At 42.1% G+C, this 17777-nt stretch overlaps 1 protein-coding gene across 7 annotated transcripts in view; it reads right to left on the bottom strand.

Annotated features, from left to right (window-relative positions):
• Positions 1–2455: 2455 nt before the first annotated feature.
• The window catches only part of LOC121579908 (seizure protein 6 homolog), a 210398-nt gene continuing 195076 nt past the window's right edge, over positions 2456–17777 (bottom strand). Inside the window, exons 10-18 of one of the 7 annotated variants that reach the window (XM_041894885.2) lie at positions 12468–12664; positions 11337–11531; positions 7292–7483; positions 6262–6456; positions 6107–6145; positions 5877–5985; positions 5640–5739; positions 3997–4072; positions 2456–3350 (exon numbers count right to left, since the gene is read on the bottom strand). In XM_041894885.2, the coding sequence (XP_041750819.1) occupies positions 4046–4072; positions 5640–5739; positions 5877–5985; positions 6107–6145; positions 6262–6456; positions 7292–7483; positions 11337–11531; positions 12468–12664 (1054 nt within the window). In that variant the 3' untranslated portion in view covers positions 2456–3350; positions 3997–4045. Of the gene's footprint in view, positions 3351–3387; positions 4073–5639; positions 5740–5876; positions 5986–6106; positions 6146–6261; positions 6457–7291; positions 7484–11336; positions 11532–12467; positions 12665–17777 lie in introns of those variants that run through there. The other 6 variants (XM_041894882.2, XM_041894883.2, XM_041894884.2 and 3 more) reach the window with 6 other exon arrangements.

The raw sequence follows: 17777 nt of genomic DNA, 5'->3' as shown, positions 1-17777 counted from the left end.
TAAAGGCCTACATTCAATAACCTGTCCCAACAATCTTCCTAAATGTATTTTCCTTACCTCTATTCACTCAAAGTCACAGAGAGAAATCTGAATATGGGCAGCCCTAATAGCGTTAGTTTACTCACCTTACCTGGTATATTAATCAATCCAAATCACTCCCTAAGGAAATGCATGCATAAAGATGGATTTCCTGGGGATGGATTAGGCAGTGTGTGAGCGCATAAATAAAGTTGTGAAAACTGCAAACTGAGATTAAATGCATAATGGCAACCCACTCAAAGGAAAATGTGTGGCACCCACAATAATATTCCGCTTTATTTAAAAATGTCTGTGTCAGAGTGAAAAACAGTGGATAACTTATTTATGAAATTGATTGGTATTTCATATCATGGTTTTTATCACAGCCAATTCACAAGAAATGAAAGAGAAACACATAGGTAAATAGATATCTTGCCAACTTTATTTGTTTTATTCTTCTCTTTAACATACCCAAAGACAATTGACTGATTCACTCATGTAAAGGTGCATTTCACATTTATTTTGGACAATCAATGCGCATTTCAGCAGGATATGACTGTTCTGTGTCAGAAAAAGGTTCTTAATTTCTTGCAATTCTCTAAATATTTTTTAAACAACCTGACTCTCTGGGAATATTTCACAGTAATGCAGTACTTTTTATTCAGATTTGGAGTAATAAAATATACACCCACCTTACAACTTACTCTGAATTTACAATTGCTGGGCAATTATTGTTTTGTACTATACAGTGGGGTCCGGAATAATTGACACCCTTGATAAAGATGAGCAAAAATGACTGTATAAAATAAATAATTACAATACTGAGCTAAGTTGTATACAAAAAAAGGGAAATTATATTATTCTATACTAATATAATTGCACAGAGTAATACAATAGTTTTTATCTCAAAAAGGTAGGGGTCAAAATTATTAAGACCCCTGTTTTCAATACCTCACCTTGCAAGGATAACGACACAGCCTTTTTCTTAAATATTTTACAAGTTGGAGAACACATTGGGAGGGATCTTAGACCCATCCTCCATGCAGAATCCTTCCAGATCCTTGATATCCTTAGTCTGCGCTTATGGACTGGCCCCTTCAATACAAACCACAGGTTTTCAATGGGTTTCAAGTCCGTTCTGTAGACTGAGATGGCCATTGCAAAATGTTGATTGGAAAATGCTAACTAATTTCCGTTTTTTAGGACTACAAGCTGTGGTTTAAATTTGAAGAGGGCAGTCCATGAGCATCTGTGCAATAAATATCAAGGATCTGGAAGGATTCTGTCTGAAGGAATGATTTAAGATCCCTCCCAATGTGTTCTCCAACTCATAAAACATTTTAGAAAAAGGCTCAGTGCCATTAGGTATTGAAAGTTATTGAAAACAGGGGAGTCAATAATTTTGACCCCTACCTTTTTGAGGAATAAAAAATTAAAATAATAATCTCTTTCTCTGAGCAATTGTGTTAGTATAAACTAATATAATTTCCCATTTTTTTGTTGTTGTTGCATACAATAGCTCAATATTTGAATTAGATATTTTATACAGTCATTTTTGCTAATCTTTGTCAAGGGTGTCAATCATTTCGGACCCCACTTTATGATCAAAGAGACTGTACATAATGATACCAAAGAAGTGAGTACATTTAACATTTATAGAGACAACAACAAAGATAAACAATCAAAATAAAACCTTTTGTGACTTTGCAAACTCAGATTGGACTGGAATAGATTTTTTATTTTACAAAGAGAAGAAAAGAAAAGTACACAAGGTTTGAATATCTGACATGTTCTTTGATGTCAGCAAGTGTTGTGTTTAGAATTCAAGACTTTAACGCTACAGTATGTAACTTTTTGGTCGACCAAATTCACATAGAAATGTGAGTTATAGAGCTGTCCTTCTCATTGAAAGCAAATCTAAGAAGCGGTAGATGTGCGCTATTTCTATGCTTCCCGTTTTTAAGTTTCGTTTTCACATCTTTTACTTTCGATTTTGTACACCAGCTTCAAACAGCTGAAAATACAATTGAAAATATATTTCACAGCAGTTTAGATGGTACAATGTTTCTCTACACTCTAGATCACTTGTTTTGTCACATAAACTGAAATTAGGCTAACTATTAGAATTTTAACAACCAGGAAATGACAGAACGATTTCTGTATTTTGTACCTTTAAGCAGTGCATTTTCTTGTGTGGAAAACAGAAACTAATGAAAGCAATGAACAGGGGGTGGCCCATGAGCATTCCTATGTACATGAAGATGGTGTACTTTACAGAACAGCACTTTGTAGAAGATGGCATATTATCTTCATGGCCTCCTTTCATTGAATTGATGCATACTCATACTGGGCCCCGTGTAGCTCAGTTGGTAGAGCATGGCGCTTGCAACGGCAGGGTTGTGGGTTTGATTCCCACGGGGGGCCAGTATTTAAAAAAATGTATGCACTCACTAACTGTAAGTCGCTCTGGATAAGAGTGTCTGCTAAATGACTAAAATGTAAAAAAAGTACTCTCAATGCAGATGGCATGACAAGAGAAAGCTGTTGGGATTTGACATTAATTTAATCAAGGAGATAGTGGAGTATTCACCAACTCTATAGAAGCTATGAGGGAGAGCTTAACACTGTGGGCTATACATTAAATGTGTATTTATAGTTGTTTTAGCACAGGAAACAAAACTGTGAGTCAAATTGAACAAAACCCTAATTTGGTTCCTCAAGTCGCAGACACCCCCATATTAGACAGGCAATTTATTTACAAAGTGATACTGAAAGCCCATGTATAGCCTGGGTGGTTGAATTATAGTATCAACATTTAAAAATACAAATATTCACTTAGGGTAAATGTGAAATTGATATTTGGACAATGTTCAAACAACTTTGGGTCATTATGTATTTTTCATGTATACTGTATATTTCAAGACCTTTGCCAACTCATAAACCGTACATTCGTTCTTCACATTTCTCATGTAAAGCTTAAAACCTAAACCAATTAAACTAAATGTATCCCCCCCATAAGGTTACCAGTCCTGGGCTCAGTTATTAAATGAAAATGTACAAACACTAAAGAAAGGCCATCTGCGTCAAAGCTCTACAAAAATAACACCATGTTGATCCACCACCTTTGCAGTTTTGGTAGAAGTCCTCTGGAAAGACAGATATTTACAAAAGCCCACAAAAAGGAGTGAATGAAGAGAAAGGGGGAGGAGGGAGGAATGGGAGCTGAAGTCATTGCAGGAAAGATGAGAGGTGCAGAGAGGGTCCCTAAAAGCAACCCTTGAATTCCCCTTGCGGTAAGGTCTTTAAATGGTCACCTCATAATCTCCTTTGTCCTGTAAAGACCAGACAAACACACTCATCAAAGGTTCTTAGCGGCCAAAAGCTCTAACTCTGTGTCATAATAACACTGCAGTTCCGCAGTCATTGAAGTTAAAAGGTGAATTATGAAAATGTGACAGAATATGGTCAATGGAAAGAACTGAATCATGCAAATCGTGTAGAAATAAAAAGTAGAAACAACATGATCAGAACAAAAATTCTTTAATATTGTTTCAAACTGATTGACAAGAGAGTGCGAGAACATGAAAAAGACAGGACATCAGTGCAACAACAATAATGTAGTATATTTAAGCTTCACATTTCACTGACACCCCATACTTTACTTTCATTATCAACAGTGAGATGTTATATATAGGTATTTTCTTTTCCAATTGAAGTTAACAGTACCTATTAAAGAGAGAAAGAGAGAGCGAGAGAGAGAGAAAGAGAGAAAGAGAGAGAAGGAGCGATGAAGTGAGGGTCAGGGAGCTATGTGGTGAGAAACCCACTAACCCCACAAGGTGCTGACTGAAGTGTTGACACCAGTTCGGTACAGTGGACAGCTGGCTGGAAGTGGATGCAGTGACAGATGACAGTGGTTGAGGTGTAGTTTAGGTGTGCCCTTTAAGATGGACAGTCGGCATCAGAAGAAGGCCTTACCTCGATGTTCTTCTTCAGGCAGCCGAGGAGGGACAGACAGACACAGTCATTAGTAATCACAGAATGCCTGCCGGGGCTGATGGGAAGAAGAGGTGGAGGAGGAGGAGAGTATGGTCCAGTCAAAATGGAGTCCAGAACATGGAAGTAAAGAATGAGAGAGACAGTATCCGCTCAAGTCACACAGCACAGTGACTAATAGGACATTCCCCCCACAAAATATTTTGAATCAAGGGCATGAATCAAGTCAGATGGTTTATCAAGCACAAAGTTGCTGTAGTTTAGGATAATTACATGCATCACTAACATTTGTAACAGAGATTATGAATAGTTTAACACAACACAATAATAGACATGGCGGCATTATGTTTCTTGAACAATCAAACAAATCCAACACTCACATTAAATAAAACAAATACATTTAACTGCCCTGACAAATACATGTAACTGATATATTTGTACACAAAATGATGTAGATATGAAGGACTTATGGACAAAGGAATATGTAAGACAAGTACAAGAATTCCTGACAAGCTCAATGTCAAATCCAAGGGTTTTTGGTTGTTATTTTAAGTGCTCTGAAATGTTGTGTGGAGCACATAAAAGTAATGTCAATACTAAGTGTAGATGAGTGTAGATTTAAATACTGTCTATTATTGCACATTGACATTTGTTATAGCCTATGTGATTCAATAACAATAATTTATAATAGGGTCCAGGTGGCGCAACTTTCACTGGGGACAGGGGTGACATGTCCCCCCCCCACATTCTGAAATTGCATTTTTGTCACCCCCCATTTGTGATACAAAACGAGGCAACGATGTGCTTTAGGACCATGCGGACGCCTTCGAGTGGTCGGGTAGGCTGTTTGGAGTGTTTATCCGACTGGATAAAAAAAAAATCTATATAATAATAATAATAATGTCCCCTCCACCTCTAAAACCAAAATTGCGCCCATGATAGGGTCCATAAATGTACACATTTTAAAAGCAATTCAAACTGATTAATGGATAAGACTCAATGACTGCACAACTCAATCACATGTGAATGACATGATAATGACACAATGATGGAGGAGCTTTAAAGTGTCTTTGAAGTTGACATTAAGCATTTTTGTTCAAGCTTTTTCACCTCTGTGCAGTAAAATATTACATTCATCATCTATCCAGAAACATAGTCAGAACAGAAGCACTGTGCCAAGTTGAAAATGGATCCTACAGAGGTCATCACAAATGGAAACGTGAAATGGAAAAATGGAAATGTGTAGTGCACTACATCTGTCCCTTATCCAGTCCACTGATTGAGTACTTGTACAGTCCTATTGATCCACTGAAAATGGATGTGATACTCATGCAAAAACACATATTTTTATAAAGCTTTGAAGCGAAGTAGACTGTAGAGCTTTCACGCTTCAAAGGTGAGAGAGAGAGAATTTGTAGGCGCTTGTCTGCATTCAACACAAGACCACAAATTTAGGCACAGCTCAGACCTCTGTGGCCGTGGTGGGAGATGATGTGATGAGTGCCCTCTGCTGGTAAAACATGCAATGACAGGCAGACAGATGACGATGAGATGGATCAGGACAGGACTATGGTGTTCTGGGAGTCCACGTCTCGGAGATTCATGTGCATGACATCCATACTTACTCCTGTCTCATAGATTGGGTTATTAAAGGCAGACTCCTCTGTCATGTTGTCATACGGCGGCAAGGATGATGTTGGCATTCTGATGGTCTTCCCCTGAAGTCTGAGGGACAACGAGACACAAAGACACTCTATTGAACAGAGCCTCTAGACTGCTCTGAGGCCTTCAACTGAATTACACATGTTAGCAATTGATGGGTGTTATGCAGTTACTTCCCCTTCTTTCATTCTCATACTCACTTTGCAAAGTAGAGATAAATCCCTAGGATGACTACCAATACAACCGCAGCAGGAATCAGAACAGCAATGACAATGTTGGTTCCTTCCATACTGTAGCCAGGACTAGCAACTGAATAAAAACATAGAATATGCATAACTAGAAATGACCGAAAAACAAGTACAGCATAAATATATATTATATTGGCATCACCATACTTCACACTGTGGTTACAACTAGCTGATATACTTACCATCCAACTTGCGCTCGTTCAAATACTGAGAAGAGGCTGCTGGAAAATAAAATAAAAAATCATGAGTACCCTGATATTTTTACACATCATAGAACTGGCCATCATAAGTTATTCTAAGTTGAGGCATATGTGTGCTATGAAAGCAGACAATGTACCGCTACAGGCGGGTGGTGTGCCGCTCCACTGTGACGGGTGTCCAGGGACACAGCGGATGGTGGGCTCCCCCTGCATCTCATAGCCGGTATGACAGGTGAAGCTCAGGGTCTCCCCGGCCTGGTAGAAAGCCTTCTCTAAGCTCTGCACGCTGGTGGACGGGGCGCCAGGGTTCCTGCAGGGCTCGTACCTCTCCGCTGCCAGGACACACACACACACACACACACACACACACACACACACACACACACACACACACACACACACACACACACACACACACACACACACACACACACACACACACACATCATGGCTGTCACTATGGGTGTTTCAATGTCTCTTAGACAGCAGAGTGCCATTATCACATGCATCATTTCCAACATAGATACACATTCTGCCACCACTTACATAAGGCCGCTGCCTCACATTGTGTTTTCCCTCTATGCAAAAGTAATGATGTTTGACACAGGCAGATGTGGCTATCAATAGGCACTATCACACTGTGCAGATAGTTCCTGACCTGACAACCAGTGTCAGTCCCTCAGCTCATTTCCCCATTGTAAGTTACCTGGGACAGTTTCCAGCCTGTATAATTACTTTGAAACAATGAAGAGACTGTCTTATCACCACTCTGTTTGAACAGCAGGGCCAGCTCTTATTACATAGGCCATATTGATTCTGCACCTGTTCTCTCCGGTTGAAATAAAAAAATACTCTGTTTAATTTTCATCCAAAAGTTCCTTTTATCTGAGGAAGGGAGCGAGAAGGCCGGGATGACAGGTCATCAATGCTTTTGGAGGGCTTCTGGAGGTTGCGTGAAAGAAATCAACACGTCCTCTCAGGTTACAACTTTGCTGAACGTACTAAGAACATCCACAAGATATTATCTAAAGGAATACTGTGGACTATTGAAAAATAGTGCCGATTGTTAGAGAGGAGGACGACTATCCTGGTTGAATAAAATAAACAACACTGTGTGTGTGTGTATGTTTGCGTGTGTATTTGCTCAGATACAGTTTCCTGACTTACGGTTACACTTGGGCAGCCTCTCGCTCCACTTGGGGTTGGCTGTGTCTCTGTTGTAGCAGGTGAGCAGTGTGCTTCCAGACAGGGAGTATCCCTTATTACACACATACTGCACCGTCGATCCCACCATGAAGCGTGATCCCGTCAACACCCTCCGACTGTGCTCCACGTTCCCCGGGTCCGGACACGTCATCACTGATCACCACACACAGACACACACACACACAGGCGGAAAACACAGGCAAATTGACAACCACTCCAATGCATAACCACTACCATACAGTACATTCACGATCATCATTATTAGTCAAGTCACACCACATCTTATCCTCAGTGATTCCCTCAATAAAGGCCCATTCTCATACAATAACCCAGTAGATGACACCCAGAGCCTTCTAATCCAATGTCAGCCATCTATCTAGGTCATTAAAAAGAACAGGGCTGGATATTGAAGCTATCCAGGCATAGCAGCCCACAGCCCAGGGGACCTCCACACACAGAGAAAAGCACTGGATCTGCCGTGGCCTGTAACATATGAATCAGAGATGTGCAGATGGATCGATGTCACTAAACACACAGAGACCAAGAACATGGCTCCCTCTGACTGCTACCAGTAATTACACACTGGAGGATGGGGTTGAAATGTGCTACAAAACAAGAAGGACCCCATAAAAAACGGTGGTTCTTTTAACTGTGGTTTTCATCTGTAATTGACTGTATTTAAATATAAAATAACATTTTTATATTCCTTAGTATGATGTAGGGTTGAATGGCGGGAACCCAATTACTGTCACGGTTTCGGCCGAGGCTGCTCCTCCTCCTTGTTCGGGCAGGCTTCGGCGGTCGTCGTCTCCGGAGTACTAGCTGCCACCGTTCTATGTTTCATGTTCGTTTGGTTTTGTCTCTTTGTAACACCTGTCCCTTGTTTGTGTTTGATTGTGTTCCCTATTTAGTTTCGTTTGTTTGGGTCAGGTGTTATGTGTGATTGTTATTGTCAGCTTGCCTCCGAGGAGTTTGTTCTCTCTCATTTGTTGTATTTTCGAGAGTTCGCACTGCGTGCGCTTTTTCTTGTTTTCCGCACTGTGTGTTGTGCGTAATTGTTCGCGCCGCCCGGTTGGGTTGGCGACTCATTCCTGTGTTGGATATTACTAAAGTCTGTTGAAGTCATCCTTGTTCCTGCGCTTGATTCCCTTCACTCATCCACACACAGCACTCTGACAATTACCAAGATTTACCGGGATTTACTGCCCAAAACCACTCCCTTTTCCCGGGATAAATAACTATGAGAAACCGGTAAATATAATACATTATTTATATGAACAGCATGGCGTGAAATTTAACTTTTACATTATATGCGATGTCTAAATCTGACTTCTCTATGGCCTCTGCATGATGAATCATCAACGCTCAGGGTGGGGACAGACAGCCCATCTCAGTATGAAGTGCAGTTCTTAATGCATGTAGACCTATCATCTCATCATGGTAACTTTTTTTCTTGTAACAGGTAGGCCTGCATTTGCTGCAGCATAGTCTATGCTACAGTAATATAAAGACTGAATGCGCGTCTAATTTACCTATTTCCATCTGGCTTTCGGGGGTCACCTTATTTTTTTAATTGTAAAGATATGTTTTTTATTTTTTATTGCAGCTGCAGAGTTTTCAAACAGCCTGTCACTCGAATATCGTTGCTTTAAATCAGTGCATGCGTGAGCACTCTTTCAGTCTTTCTTTCTCTCCATCAACTCCATTCAAATTGCATCCAAAATAGATAATCCTGTTCTAGATTGATATATAGGCCTATATGTAGATGTCCTAGCCTACCTCTTTCAGGTAATACATTCAATGCAGTATTAGCCTAATATTTAGCAAATTAATTATGGGGTATGTATAATAAGCTTCTAAATTATAGCCTCTGTCTCTTGCACAATATGCAAGCACCCAGCGGTGCAACTTTCACTGAAATTGCATTTGTGTCCCCTCCAGTTTTATCATTGGAATGTGATACAAATCGAGGCAACGGTGTGCTTTAGGACCATGTGGACGCTTCCGAGCGGTCGGGTAGGCTGTTTGGAGTGTTTATCTGACTGCAAGCACCTATGCCCCGCTGGCCTCTCCTTAAAAACGCTCATTAGCTCTTGGAGTCCCATGCAGGGAAAGCTAGACAAGAATAGATGCTGGACTTTTTTGTTGTTGTGTGCATTTCTTATAGCAATAGACTATTCGAAGAGGGACTCAAGCTCTTTTTGCTGAATGTTAAATAAAGCAGCCGAATAGAACTCACAGGTAGTTTGAACGCGTGATGGCGGTAGGCTATAGCAGTTCTTTATTCAGACCCATAACCATTCAATCTTCATGAAGAGAAGTGAAAGCCTTCTGCATCTAATTCTACTCCTATGTTATTCAAGGATATCATTAGAATGATGAAGATAAGGTCAACAAAACGTATTTCATTTAGCTGTTGAAAGCGAGGAATGAATGAAGCAACAATAGAGAGAGAAAGAGGAGGTAGGCTAATAACATTAGGGGAAATATTATGAAAGGTATATATATGCGTCAGCCTACTAATTATACAAATAGGCGTTATTGTATTAAATAAATTGAATCAAATTTGCTAGCCTATACTTGTAACTTTGTAGGCCGCATGTGGTGCACCAGAAACGCATGTTCTCTTCTGCTTTCATTTATTTACCCAAGAGAGCATATAGCTAGCTACATCTATGGGCTTTTATGTTTTTCTGTTGTGCATAATGTGCAGTAGCCTATATCATATATGTGTTGGATAATGGCACAATCATTTGGGCTTTTTTGGGCTTGGGCTCGTTAAATGTCGTTAATGTAGGGCTCATAAAATGTATTTAATAAATGGCTCATCAGGCTCAGGTAGCATCAGGTTAGAATTGTCATGCTGATCAAAGCTCTAATCAAATCCAGACATATTTATATACTTTCTAATGCTTTTGAATGAAACTTCCAGTTTTGGTGGGAAATACCAGGTTACTGGGAGAAAAGTGATTTATTCTCGGGATGAAACATTTGTAAAATACTGGGAAAATATTCAACCCTAGCATAGCCCTGGGAAGTAGGGGTGCTGTGCGTGCTGCAGCACCCCCTGAAAAATCAGAAGAAGAAAAAATAAAGTAAAATAAATATCAGAAAAGTAGTGCACTGGACCTTTAATAGTCCTGTATTAGCGGACCAATATAGCGCAGGCAAAAGCTTATTTCCCCCCCCCCCCCCCCCCCCCAAACTAATTCCAGTGGCTATGAACCCTAGTGTGATGACATTTTCAGATCTCATTCAAGTCTTGATGAGCTGTATGCAACATGTTCTCTCACCTGCAGGTGGCAGTTAAACCATTTGAGTTTTATGTTGCTCAGTAGACCCACACTTCAGCAACAGATTTCAGACAGCAATTAAATTCACACTAGTGCTTTAAAGAATTCCATTAATAAAATTATGTTCTCACTTAAAATGTCTGATTAGATGTGGCATGACTATTGCTTTGGTGTAGCAGTGGCTGTAATGCCATGTGATACAACAAATGTGTAGCCTGACATTGCATTTTGCTCTGGGTCTGATAACACAGTTTATCATTTGTAGGAAGTGTTGATATCTACTCTGGAGATTATCCAGGTAATGAGGTAGCTATTTAATGCAGAAATGGGGTTATGTATGTACTACTGTGTTTCTAGATGATGGCTGCAGGTTTGCTGCTTTAACACAGCAGACTGATACAACATTACACTTGTGACACCATTTTGCTCAGAAGTCACTCAAAGCACCAGTGACCAGCAGGGTGTAAAAGTGACTCTGACTTGCATGAACAGTTATTCTAGGAACTCGTTGAATCCAGGCTTTTACTATCTCTGTTTGACCCAATTGTCTCTGGTCTGTTGTCTATCCAAATGAGATTTAAAAAAATACTAAACAGAAAATAATTAGACCTACTGGTACAATCCTGTCTCTTATCTTCTAAAGGCTATTGTTTGTAAGCAGGCAGAGAATCATGGTTAGTTCCACTCTGGGAGCATCTTATTTCCCAGCTCACCTTTCTCACAGCTGGGCACATCTCCGCTCCACATCAGGTCCCACTGGCACATTAGGATCTCCGAGCCCTGCACCTCGTAACCTGGGTAACACTGGTAGGTGACCACTGTCCCGTGAATCAGGTCCGGGTGGGAGGTGCTCTTCCAGCCGTTGGTGATCTCTGGCAGCTCAGAGCATGTATCGTTCCTGGGGACCTCTGTGAGCGAAGAGCCAGGGCAGGATGGAGGGATTTAGAGGTGGAGAGGAAGGAGGGGATATTAAGAGAGACATAGATAGAATGAACAGGGTATGTTGAGATGTTATCCTTGTCAAAAATGTCCCTCATTAATCTGAACAAGAGATTGCTCTAATAATATAGACTCATCAAATCTAGAAACAGGTTGATTTTTCCACAGCAAGTAAAGCCCAAATGCTATGACTGTACTGATGTGTGTGGTTGATAAAAACAGATAAATGACAATTGAGTTCAGCAGCACAGCAGTGACAGGCACAGGGAATCCTGTGGTGCGTTTTGCAAGTGAATTAGGCTCTGGTGTGTGAAGAGAATGTCATCAATTTGCAGTGATTGCACACTGCGCTATGTGTGTCAGCCAGGGGAGGGCAGTGGGTGGTTTGGCACCGTCCGTTCTGCCCTTTTCTTCTTTCACTATGGCACACATGGCCGGGGGTGCAGCACGCGGCAAATACAGCTGATGTGGACAAAGCGCGCCACATAATTGTGTTTTTGTGTTTGATGTCCAATAATCGTATGCACCGGTGGCTGTTCAGAGGGAGAGGACAGCAGATACTGTAAAATCCTGCTTCTCATCTTGTGTCCTGCTGTCTTCTCTGCACAGTATTACCTTCTATGTAGTATTCATCTCCCTCTCTCACTGGTTGCTACCAGCAGCCTCTTGTTAGAGGATCTATTTTCAGCCAAGAAAAAGTTATTATCATTCTTTGCATGTGATAGTCTACAAAAAAAGAGAACACTGTGTTCCGTGTACTGTATGGACAATTTTTCCAGAGCCATTTTGGAGAATAGAGGTTTTATTGTTTTCTATCAAGCCATCTTCCAAGAATTCTTCCATTAAAGAATTTCTCAGAAAACAGTGTGCAGGTACAACTAAACAGTAGTTTAGTAATGCCTCACCAAAGAAGTGGACCACGAAGCCATTGCCGTAGCCGTAGATGTTGGTAGCAGGGTCCGACTGGAACTGGATGGTGACATCAGCCATGGAGGTGTAGAGCTTGAAGCGAGATCTGGTGCCACTGTACTGACCCAGGGTGTTTGCTGTCAGGTCATCACCATCGTAGAAGGTCAACATATCATTCTTACCCACATTGAGCCTGAAAGGAGAGAAAGAGGCAGGAGTCAGTCAACACATCTGACAAACAGAGGGTCTAACTTATATCTGCATATATGAACAAAAGATTGACAGAGCACACAGAGCAGAGGAGAGGAATGCTTAATTTCGGTCTGAAAAAATTGACTTTTCCAGTCAAAATTAGACTGCAGAGGGAGGGTAAGAGATGTCTTGCAGGGAAATGTCAGAGCTTTGCAGGAAATCTAAATGATGTTTACATTGGATGGATCTGATGTGAAATAAACACTAAATAATTCAGCATTAATTTGCCTCTGCTCCCGCTGACTCTCCACAGAGCTCTCTCTCTCTCTCTCTATCTCTCTCTCTCTCTCTCTCTCTCTCTCTCTCTCTCTCTCTCTCTCTCGGCTCTCTCTCTCTCTCTCTCTCTCTCTCTCTCTCTCTCTCTCTCTCTCTCTCTCTCTCTCTCTCTCTCTCTCTCTCTCTCTCTCTCTCTCTCTCTCTCTCTCTCTCTCTCTCTCTCTCTCTCTCTCTCTCTCTCTCTCTCTCTCTCTCTCTCTCTCTCTCTCTCTCTCTCTCTCTCTATGTACTGGAAGATGTATTTGTTGAAGTGAAAGTATAATGAGAACTCACAATTCCTCATTGCTATTCACTCCGGGTGACTAGTTTAACCTCATGGGCAAATAAGATTGCTGAATAATGCCTACTGGTTAACTGTTGAGTGGTATTGATAGATGGTAGGTAGAGGGAAAGAGCCTCAAACTGGAGAGGTCCTAGGCAGTAAAAAGGGCCACATGGTTGAGAGAATAAGATAAACAGTTAGACTATTATTCATACTAACAAAAAGAAAACTGCATCATAACAAGAAAATAAAGTGAACAATACAAAAGTAGACCAGATGCTGAAGGAGGATGGACCCCATCTGATCAGGTCATTGTATAGATAAATACTGTCATTATATCAGTGGCAGGAATCGGCCCTGTTTTCCATGGTCATTGCTGCAATGTATCTACATAATAACACACATCAAATCAGTCACAGATTGACTTGGGGGCTCTGCTGCCTCTGCCTAACTTCTGAATGCATTAACCTTTCCAAACAGAGAACTTAGACTCATTGCCCTCTCTCTTTCCGGAGCAAGAGCAAGCCTGACCTTTATTCATAGAAGAAAGAATGGAAAAATAAGCAGTGAAAAACTCTAGTCCCCCATAGATGATAAGCAGTGAAAAACTCTAGTCCCCCATAGATGATAAGCAGTGAAAAACTCTAGTCCTCTATAGATGATAAGCAGTGAAAAACTCTAGTCCCCCATAGATGATAAGCCGTGAAAAACTCTAGTCCCCCATAGATGATTTCAGCAGAGATAGCTCCTCTGTTCAGTGTGCACCTTGGAGCATGTGTCAGAATAGCTTTTCAGATGTCTGTGCCCACGGATGGGGCATGTTAATATTCACAGCCTGTGTGTAGGAGAGCACTTAAGAGCAATAAAGGAGGGGGCTCCGTTCTCCAGACAGCCATGGGTAAGAGCAATCCTCTTGTACCTATCAATCACCTGTCTCCTGCATCCGCTACCATATTTATTCTGCATTCAGATTGCATTTACATGATTGAGTGCACATTACTTTTTTAAGGATGGGCACCCACAGGACTGACTTTTAAATGGTCATTAGGACCCCCCCCTCCCTTCACGCAGATTAATCCTGCCTGATTGCTCTGCCTGCAAATCACATTTCTAATCCGTCTCTCAGAAGCTATGGGTGGGCGTGGCCCGCCCAGCTTGCCTCACTTCTGCTCTGCCATTTGCCCCCCCCCTCTCTTTTTCTTTCTCTGCTATCCTTCACATGTCCTTGAAGGGGAAGACTTTACTGTGTGTGTCTGTGTGTGCGTGTTGATGGATTGTGGCAGACCATTTCAATCCGCTGCTTAAACTTAAGCAGCTCTTATTAAACAGGGTGAAGCCCACAGGGCCTGATGTTAGTGAGGTGGTAGGCAGACATTAGCTGAAAGTCTGCCCTTGCCACCACGTGCCTGTGGACAGATTTTGGCTTTACTAACTCTGGGCTACAACTCCAGAATACAAATCAGGGTTGGCAAAGACGGCGATGAGAGCCAAACGAGGTGAAGCCTGACAAATAATCCCTCCAGTCTGCAGGACGGGCACAAAATCAAATTAGACCTCCATTTTCCCACTAAAACCCTGGGCGAGGCACTCCAACGCAAACGCCTGTAGGATAGACGGGAATGACAGGCTGTGGATTTGACAGGTTTGACATGGATCAACTGCCTGATTAAGCCAGTGTTTAAGTCCACTGATCCAAATCCTCATGGGCAAACAATATCATGCACCAACCAACATGGAGACAAATACACATGCACCTTGAATGGTGTTGGGCCAGAAGCTGACATACCCAATATTGCACTGTCAGCTACACAAGCAGAAGTAGATGCATGAAGATGGACAGCCACAGAGTGATAGGATGTGATGCTATGCTGTCAATAACACATTGCTGAGGTTGAGCCTCGGGCAAGTATGGAGTAAGCCTGTGGGCAGCTGTTGCAGCAGCTCCCCGGAAATATTGGACACTTACAAGCACACACACATACACACGCATGCCCACACACACACACATACACACGCATGCCCACACACACACACATACACACGCATGCCCACACACACTTTCGCTAATTTCAAACACGTGTACGGGTAATTGAGATTGCTCTCAGGGATTGAATAATGGCATGCTGCCCAGCAGCGTCCAGTGAAGAGTGTAGGCATTCTCTAGAAGCATCTGTGGATCCATGGAATAGCTCTCTCAGTGGAAGTGTCCAGTCATGTGAGACCATGGAAGGCTGTGTGCTGCACTGGCCCCATTGCACGCTGGCTCTAGAGGACTGGGCTGAGAGACTGGGACACTTTCTGAGCAGAGAACCAGTATGCACCCGTTCCATTGTTAGTTCCTCTCTCAGATTTAATGGAGAAACCGGTCATGGCTTGGCAGAGCCTCCTTGGATGTTCCGGACACGGTGAACACTTCTGAGATGGTAGGTTGACACAGCACAATTCAATCTCTTTACTCTCACCCCGGCTTTCCCAGGACTTTAGTTATTTCGAAACAATTAAACAGAATTAGGTTTTCCCGTTCGTTTAGCTTTCTCTTTTTAATTAGAAAGTTAAGTATTGGTTTTTAAAGGCCAAGGCTTTGGCTTGATGCCCGGGCTAGGGAGCGAAAAATGCCTTATTAATGACAATCCTGCCAAATCCCTGTGCCCCAGGGGGCATCGCTCACACCACACTGCCCTGTGCACGGGCACCCTGCCAGCCTGGAGAGGAAGAGGGGAATGGAGGGAAGAGGGGAAGGGAGAAGAGGTGAGGAGACATTCTTCCTTTCTTCTTCCTTTTCCCACAATCAGCCTAGATACATCTATTTATGATGACTATAACCTATTGCACTGACAGTTGCAAAACTAATATATAAGCCAGTTATTGTAGTCAGTATTAAACATGTAATTTCCAGAGCCTCCACTAAAGGACTCTTTGGACCCAAGGTGCCCTGAGAGCCAGAGTTCTGCTTCTGTTACTGTTTCCAGAGAGAGAGAACCACTCTGTGTCTTACAACTTTAAAAAACTGTTCCTGCATATCAGAGCCAATACAGAATATCTAATTGGAAGAGATAAACCAAGTGTTTGACAGAGTGACATAAGGTAGCTAGATGCAGTATGTATGGAGGTTGGTACAACACTTACATCTTCACCTGGCCTCTAACCTAGACATGCCATCCTGTACCCGGCGGTGTGAGTCACAGGCAGGTGTGCATGACTGTCACCTGTGCTGCCGCCCGCCCGTCTGTGCCCCAAGTGTGCTGTCTTAATGAGCAGTGAGCCAGCCCTCCTAGTTTGGCCTAAATTAATTAATCAGTCCTCATTATGCACACTGTTCCTCAATAATTGCGAGCACAGGCCCAGTGATGAATGATAATAGTGGAGTGAAAGCATTCTCATTAACGGGGAAAAGTGTGTGACCACCCTTATAATGAGGCCTCTCCCTTCCTGCTACACACACAGGTGCCCACACTCACTTACACACGCTCTCTTTCTCCCCACCCCCTTTTTCTCTCTCTCTCCCTCTCTTCCTCTGTCTCTCTAAGACAGTGAGCGCACTGGGACTCCCCGAACGAGACAAGAGCAGCGGACTCATTTCAGATAAATGGCCAACAGTGTGACGGTGGGGTCTTCAGGGTCAGGAAAGCAGTGGTTTTCTGCCATGCAGGCTATGCCTGACCAGGTTGGAGCTTAGCTGGAGTTTCATAGGGCAGGATCAATTTAATGGAAGCTTATGTGGCTAAGAATGATACTGATATTCAAGCCCCAGAGAACTTAATCAGTCAGTAAACTCTCTGTAAAGATTCTCACAGCCTTATTCAAACAAAATAATTTGTGAATTTTCTCAATGCTCTAAAACAGTATCTTAGCCAGAAGCCATCAAATGTTTTCAGATGCATCAGTTGCTATTCTACTGTTTGAGGTGCTCACGAGTAGTATTGACCCCTAACTAAAGTATCTGAAATGTGATTTAAACCCCAAGCACCTCAATTAAACCCCTGTGTGTCATTGGCACACCCTGCCGCTATCATTCCCTTCCATCTGTGGCTCTCATTTGATGTGCCTCACTGATAATGTTCCATATGCCAGTTGACAAATTGGAGAGTTTGGGTTCTGTGAAGGGCTGTGAGGGACGTGAGGTTCAGTCTGCCCAACAGGGAGGATGCTGGGTAAGACTGATCCTGAGAGGAGGAGGCAACGGTCCTTCCATCTGCTCTCTCTCTCTCTCTCTCTCTCTCTCTCTCTCTCTCTCTCTCTCTCTCTCTCTCTCTCTCTCTCTCTCTCTCTCTCTCTCTCTCTCTCTCTCTCTCTCTGGAAACCTCAGGGACCAGTGTTCTGTCTTTTAACCAGTTTTCAACATCTTTCAATACAATTTTGACTCACTAAATAAGAATATGTAGTTTAATCAAGTTTCAAGTTTTAATGTCACATGCACAAGTACAGTGAAATGCCTTTGTTGCAAGCTCTAAACCCAACAATGCAGTAATCAATATACATTTAGCACTAATAAAATCAAAGCTCACAGAACAGGACC

The sequence above is a fragment of the Coregonus clupeaformis genome, chromosome 13 (genome assembly GCF_020615455.1).
Source record: "Coregonus clupeaformis isolate EN_2021a chromosome 13, ASM2061545v1, whole genome shotgun sequence".
Lineage (NCBI taxonomy): Eukaryota > Metazoa > Chordata > Actinopteri > Salmoniformes > Salmonidae > Coregonus > Coregonus clupeaformis.
Note: the sequence above shows the minus strand (reverse complement) of the source record. Positions and strands in the feature narration are given on the sequence as shown.